Source organism: Nilaparvata lugens, chromosome 9, assembly GCF_014356525.2.
Source record: "Nilaparvata lugens isolate BPH chromosome 9, ASM1435652v1, whole genome shotgun sequence".
NCBI classification, from domain to species: Eukaryota; Metazoa; Arthropoda; class Insecta; order Hemiptera; family Delphacidae; genus Nilaparvata; species Nilaparvata lugens.
Window position 1 is genome coordinate 45,897,110 of NC_052512.1, and position 7,805 is coordinate 45,904,914.

Consider the following 7,805-nt stretch of genomic DNA (forward strand, 5'->3'; position numbering starts at 1 on the left):
TCATAGCTATCTATTATAGAATGCGGTGGAAATATGAATAATCTTGGCAACTTTGTCGACCTAGAATATTCACTGAATTTGAAGCATGAATTTCACTTTAGAATATTTAGGGCCGGTCTCCGAGCTCGGGATCTAGCTGAGTTCTAGACTTTAAACAGCTGGAGTCTAAAAATTGGCTTTCCAAAACGGGGCGTAGTCGCAGTTTTTATGGTAATCTTTATTCTCTCATTCCTATAATTGTAATGTTTTTCCTTGACAGAATGAAACATTCCTAAATAATTCAAAATATAGCTGAAACTTTACACTATTTTATCTCCATTTTATTTTGTGTTTAAGCTTCTAGTTTTTCGAAATTTAATTTAAACGTGGACTGCGACTACGCCCCGTTTCGGAAAGCCAATTTTCCGACTCCAGCTGTTTAAAGTCTAGAACTTAGCTAAATCGGAAGCCGGCCCTTAATATCATTATAGGTTCGATGACTATTTCAAATCTCAGAAACTTATTTCGGTTATCTGTACTTATGAATATCCTAATTCAAACACTTACTCACTGATCTCTTTATAAAACTTTCTCCAACCGTCAAAACATCAAAAAAACTTTTCAACTTGAAGATTAATCCACGAATGTTTGATTATTAAAATGTCACACTCAATGATTCAATTACTTTTATAGGGCTACTTCAAAGATCATTATTTCAAAGAATAACAACTACCTTTTTTCACTCTATATGTTACTGGATAATGACGTGATCAGCCGAAACTATTCTTGTCCAGGAAAAAATTGATGAACGATTCTGGTGATTCTTTGTGATTTATCACATTCAAATATCGTTGATCAAGTGAGGGACTTCCTGTCTGCATGCTGATTTCTTCTCAGTGTCCTTCTTTTCCTTTTTCTCCTTCTTCGATGCTTTCCATTGTTGTGAGTGAAAAGACCCATGGTTGGCTTTGAGGGACTTCCTGTCTGCATGCTGATTTCCTTCTCAGTGTCCTTCTTTTCCTTTTTCTCCTTCTTCGATGCTTTGCCATTGTTGTGTGTGAATAGACCCATGGTTGGCTTTGATGGACTTCCTGTCTGCATGCTGATTTCCTTCTCAGTGTCCTTCTTTTCCTTTTTCTCCTTCTTGGATGCTTTGCCATTGTTGTGTGTGAATAGACCCATGGTTGGCTTTGAGGGACTTCCTGTCTGCATGCTGATTTCCTTCTCAGTGTCCTTCTTTTCTTTTTTCTCCTTCTTCGATGCTTTGCCATTGTTGTGTGTGAATAGACCCATGGTTGGCTTTGAGGGACTTCCTGTCTGCATGCTGATTTCCTTCTCAGTGTCTTTTCTCCTTCTTCTCCTTCTTCATTGCTTTGCCATTGTTGTGTGTGAATAGACCCATGGTAGGCTTGGAGGGACGTCTGTCTGCATGCTGATTTCCTTCAGTGTCTTTTTTCTCCTTCTTCTCCTTCTTCATTGCTTTGCCATTGATGTGAGTGAATAGACCCATGGTTGGCTTTGAGGGACTTCCTGTCTGCATGCTGATTTCCTTCTCAGTGTCCTTCTTTTCCTTTTTCTCCTTCTTCGATGCTTTGCCATTGTTGTGTGTGAATAGACCCATGGTTGGCTTTGAGGGACTTCCTGTCTGCATGCTGATTTCCTTCTCAGTGTCCTTCTTTTCCTTTTTCTCCTTCTTCGATGCTTTGCCATTGTTGTGTGTGAATAGACCCATGGTTGGCTTTGAGGGGACTCCTGTGTCTGCATGCTGATTTCCTTCTCAGTGTCCTTCTTTTCCTTTTTCTCCTTCTTCGATGCTTTGCCATTGTGGTGTGTGAATAGACCCATGGTTGGCTTTGAGGGACTTCCTGTCTGCATGCTGATTTCCTTCTCAGTGTCCTTCTTCTCCTTTTTCTCCTTCTTCATTGCTTTACCATTGTTGTGTGTGAATAGACCCATGGTTGGCTTTGAGGGACTTCCTGTCTGCATGCTGATTTCCTTCTCAGTGTCTTTTTTCTCCTTCTTCTCCTTCTTCATTGCTTTGCCATTAGGTGAGTGAAGAGTTTTTGTGACGTCATTTCCCAGTTGGCGTCATTGGTGATATTCAGTCCTTTCGGGGAAATGGAAAAACTGGTGGTGCTGCATCTTCAGGATTCAGATTCCGTTGTTCACTCTCTGCATTCACTCCATCGTATCCTAAGATAAAAATGAAAATTATTATCTACTCTTTGACCATCTGTCATCAGGTTTGTTCATATTTTTAAATGTTTGTTTGCATTGTATCAATAATTCTGTTTATCCAATAAAAATATTGGGACAACCGAACTTAGCGGTTATTTATTATTGATAACAGAACAAATCTTCAAAATGATTGGGGAAGGACTAACAGGCACAGTCCAAAACTGTTTCTCCCCCAAAATTCGATTTATCACTTATAAATGGTCCAAAAAAAGTAGGTTATGTTCCATACACTTGAATTCAGGTCCATTTTTCAGTCCAAATATTGAAAACAGAAAAGTTTCAATTTAGATAGTTCAGGAACCAAATTAAATAACAAAATAACACTCACTCATCATTTCAAACTGTGAAATATGTGTAGTTGAGAAGTTGATATTGTGGTAATTATTCATATTAAATGAAAAAGACTAAGAAATTGTCAAAAAACCACTGATTTATTGATAATTAGAAAGACCGGTTTCGGTTATTACACCATTGTCAATCTCTGATAAAACTGATCAGTTTATCAGAAGTTTATCAGAGATTGACAATGGTGTAATAACTGAAACCGGTCTTTCTAATTATCAATAAATCAGTGTGTTTTTTGACAATTTCTTAGTCTTTTCATTCAATGTGAAATATTGATTAACTTTGAATATTATGATATACCATTTTTATGTCAACAAATCAGATTATTTTGATCGAGTTTATCATAATTTCTAGATTTCTCGCAAGATATAGTAAGCTGATTGATTACACAGCCCATCTCCCACACAGGCACACACATTTTCTGTTATCGAAAGAACGATGCAATTATTACCTTTTTCCCAAGAATGAATAACTATTATCTTTTTCATGTCCTTCAGCGAGTTTTCTCAGTGAACTTTTTCTTCTTTTGATGTGAGGAATCAACGCCTGACTTATGGGCACCTTTTTTCAGAACACCCTCTACATTTTTTCAAATATTGCCTTGAAATTTGTGAACCAGCCTATGTAGGAGAATGAATATATGTGTGGATTCTCAAATCAAATTGAAGAGTATTTGATGCTCTATAAGCTGATAATCAGAGTGCATTTTTTTCATTAATTTTTAAAAAGTTATAAAATCAAATATGGGATAAAATTGCATGCAGGGTCAAAAACAGTCTTCCAAACTTTTCCTTCTATAACCCTTCCTTGACTCTAGACTAATCATCAACATTCAACATTGAAGCTTCCTATAGTGAGGTTCCACGTTATAATGGCAGTGGAGAAAGATAGTATAACGTTGCCGGTCCACTGTCTTGTCAATGCCCTCTATAGGCGGTAGCTGATACAGTTTTTTATGTGTATTTAACTGTTCATTCTCGTTCAAAATATCAAGCAAGAAATTATATTTCATAATGAATTGTCATAATTAAGATGAGATATTTTGTTAATTAATTATAAACTCTACATCTCTAATAGACGACCTGGCAACAGAACAAGTGAGAAAGAGATAGTGCTATCCGCTTTGATGAATGAAAGACAAGGATAGCAATACCATTGCCAATCAAACACTGCCATTATAACGTGGACCTCACCATAGTTCATTAAATTTCTCTCAAAATTCATTAAATCGTAATTAGTCAAATTTATTGAAATACTCATAATTATTGTTAAATCCAAATTAATGCTGTAAATCACCCCGAAGACTTCTGCTACTGCAAATATTGACAACAGGGTGAACAGCTAGATGGAAATTCGATGAGCGCTACTATAACAAAAACTATTTGTCAGCCCGGGAATCGAACCCGGTACCTCCTAATCGCCGGGCAGGAATGCTTACCCTTACACCACTGACAATCTCTGGATAGCAGCTTCATTTTGTACGAAGCCATAGCGGCCAGCCAGTCTAAACCATGGAAATTACTGAGATATTGCATATATTCAAATGCTAATGGATAATCATCCTATTATATTGAGCGAGCATTCCATATATAACTAAATAAATAAATAAATAAATATATATTATATAATATATATATATATATATATAGATATAATTTATTTATATCATAAACCTACTATTTTTCAAATTTCGTGAAAATCGTTAGAGCCGTTTTCGGGATCCGTTGGACATATTATCCTATATTATTAGCGAGCAATTCTGTAGGATCTGTTTTATATATTATATCTGGTTATGTGGTTATGTGGTTAATATGGTTATATATATTTATGTTCAACGGATCTAGAAACGGCTCTAAAGATTAACACGAAATTTGGAACAAAGTAGTTTTATGATATGAGAATTCGATTGTACTAGGTCTCAACCCTGGGATAACTCGCTGAAGGACATTAAAAGGATAAATACGTCCTTGGAAAAACAGCTGGACATTTTGTTGTCTGTCGATACCGTAATGGAAGAGAGTGAACGAATGCATGTGTGTGGGATCATCCAGCTGATCTCACGAGAAGAAAAATCCAGCAAGAAAAACTTAGCTTTTTTCTAGAAAACATGTTCACTGCAGAAATTCCAAAATAGAAACTATATGCTGTTAGTGTAGAATAGTACATAGTATATTAACAAATATTGTAGCAAACATAGTATATCATTCTAAATCGAATTCATAGTATATCTATTTGTAATTATTGATGATGTGTTTTGTGTTTTGAAGTGTGAATAAATTGTTATTTTGATAAGTGATAGTAGCTTAACCTAGATTTTGATTTGGACTTAGTATCTATTATATTAAGCGAGCAATTCCTGTATTTATATATCTGGTTATTTTTATATCTGGTTATTTCTATATCTGGCTATTTTTATATCTGGTTATTTATGTTTAACGGATCTCGAAAACGGCTCTAATGATTTTCACGAAATTTGGAACCTAGTAGGTTATGATATAAAGATTCGATTGCACTAGGTCTTATCCATGGAAAACTCGCTGAACGACATAAAAGGATGATTCATCCTTGGCTGAAAAAGCTGTGGATAGTAAAAAAGTGAGTATGTGAAAAATCAAAATATCGCATCCCCGAAATTCATAAGATGACGTATAGCCAGCTGTGAAATATAAACACGATCATTTTAGAGAATTGTGTTCTGTTTATTAATGAATAAAAATAACGAGCGAAGCTCGGTGCCCCGACATCAAATTTGAAAAGGGACAGTTTTGGGCATAAGCCTGTTGTGCTCCTCATATAACTGTAAAAATAATTTTACGACTGAGAAAATGAATAAATAAATATAAACTATGAATTCAATCTTTCGTTACAAATTTTCTATGCTTTTACACTCCAGAGCAAAGCTCGGTCCCCCGATATTTATTATTAAACGAAAATCCTTCGTTTAACACTAGTAGTTCTGTGAACAGTACACCTCGCGCTCAGTGAGTTACATTGACCTGTTGTTATGTTTTCTCAAAAATTAATAAATTCAATAAATCATTAATAAATAATAATAAAATATTAAAAAATAATCAAAATTCAATAATAATATAAATTTAATAAAATCAATTTGAAATGTCTAGAAATCCTTAATAAACCTAGAGCTTTCTGTCCTATCGTACCATGACGTGTCGTCCGGAATGTGAGTGTGAGCGCTGTTATCAGGTCTGGCTGCAACTGTCTACAACGTGATGGAAACATACATTTTCAAGATGTCGATGTTTTGAACGGGTAGTATTATAGTAAACTGTCTACTAACGTTAATGGAAAGATACATTTTCAAGATGTTCGATGTATTTGAACGGGTAGTATTATAGTCAACTGTCTACTAACGTTGATGGAAAGATACTTTTCAAGATGTTCCATGTTTTTGAACGGGTAGTATTATAGTCCACTAGACAGCTGATTTATGATGAATAATTCTATAGTATGATTTTTACTCTAATATTGGAGTATGAAGGAGGCTCCTTTTTCCTTTTATATTATCCTTGGAATGCAAAATTTCCAAAAACCTTATACATACGTCGACGCGCAATTTCAAAAGGAACATACGTGTCAAATTTCATGAAAATCTATTAGCGCGTTTCGCCGTAAATGCGCAACATATAAACAAAAATAATATGGCATATAAACATAAAGAGGAATGCAAAAACCGTCGACTTGAATCTTACCAACCTTGGTCAAGGCATTGGAACATGGTTAAAGTCTATCAGCTGGTAAAATCAGAAATAATTCGTTCCACCAGCACCAGTTAAGTTTAACCACGGTCAAACCAATGGTTAAGTTTGACTGCCGCCGAACGGGCGATCAAATTATTTGAACATGGTCAAAAGACTGGTTTGATCAATTTCCTTGCTTGTTTGTAGGTTACCATAATATGTTTTTGACGCAATGAAAAATTTCAAAGTCTAGTGCGATTGAATTTAGTAGTAGTAGTAAGTTATTTATTAGGTTTGTTCACGGTGTCTTATAATTAGTAAATTATTATAGTATAGAAAATGACACAGTAGGCCTATTATTCAATCCTTAGATCAACCTTGCTGCTTCAATGTATCTCATTAAAGTGAGGTCCACGTTATAATGACAGTGTTTGATCAACTTTGGTTTTGCTATCCTTGTCTATCATTCGACAAAGCCGGTGGTACTATCCTTTTCTATAGTGAGGTCCACGTTATAATGACAGTATTTGATCAACTTTGGTTTTGCTATCCTCTTCTATCATTCGACAAAGCCGGTGGTACTATCCTTTTCTAGGTCCACAACGATGCCAATTATGTTTTTGACGATGTTAGAAATATAATTAATTAATGCAGAGAATCGGCATCGCTATTCTTCTATCTTATCTACTGCCATTATAACGTGGACCTCACTATAGAATTGGAATGTTTTTTGTTCATAAACAAATTGTCAAAAATGATGGTGATTTGTAAATCTCTTTGTACGAAAGTATTCAATTCATATTTAATATTATATAAATTAATGTAGATGTGACTATACAAAACGTATGTGCAGGGGCGTATAAGGAGGGGGCCCAGGGGGCCTGCCCCGAAATAATGAATATGAAGAAAAATCAGTACAGTAATTACAGAAAAAAAGTAGAGTAATCTGAATTTTTGACAGTAAACTACCCTCTGATATGAGCAGCGAAACTGATATTAAGTATCATGGGGTGTCAAATATTACAAAATTTAATTTGATTTTTCGTTTAATAATATTATCAATTCATTAGCATTTGAATAAAATACAATTCTCAGTAATTTCCATCTGAAGATACAAAAGAGCATCTGTTGTTTATGGGAAGATACTTTAAAGCTCCTTGTGTATCTTTTCGAATGCAAGGGTGTTGCTTTTGAGAAGATACAAAGGAGCATCTGTTGTTATGGGAAGATACTTTAAAGCTCCTTGTGTATCTTTTCGAATGCAAGATGTTGTTGCTTAAGAGAAGATACAAAGAGCCTCTGTTGCTTATGGGAAGATACATTAGAGCTCCTTGGTATCTTTAGAGATGCAAGGGTTCGTTAATTACACTTTAAATTCAAAAAGCCTTATTCATCAAATTCATTGAAGTACTCATAATTTAGCTATTGAAAATTTCGAACAAATACTTACTATTTAAAGCAGATATGGCTATGAGCAGACATAGAATGTGTAGAAATTTCTTGGGTAGTCCCAGTTGTCTTTCGGGATGTGGAGACTTGACTGAT

At 35.0% G+C, this 7,805-nt stretch overlaps 2 protein-coding genes across 2 annotated transcripts in view; both read right to left on the reverse strand.

Moving 5' to 3' along the window:
• Positions 1 to 1,272, reverse strand: part of LOC111063663 (myogenesis-regulating glycosidase) — a 42,562-nt gene extending 41,290 nt beyond the window's left edge. The window contains 1 exon segment of the mRNA XM_039435355.1: positions 859 to 1,272. Within this exon segment, the coding sequence (XP_039291289.1) occupies positions 859 to 1,272 (414 nt within the window).
• Positions 1,109 to 7,805, reverse strand: LOC120353178 (protein PXR1-like). Its single transcript, XM_039435988.1, has 2 exons — positions 7,711 to 7,805; positions 1,109 to 2,172 (listed from the first exon to the last, which is right to left on the reverse strand). Exon 2 carries the CDS (start codon positions 1,709 to 1,711, stop codon positions 1,316 to 1,318), a length of 396 nt encoding a protein of 131 aa, XP_039291922.1. The 5' UTR covers positions 1,712 to 2,172; positions 7,711 to 7,805; the 3' UTR covers positions 1,109 to 1,315.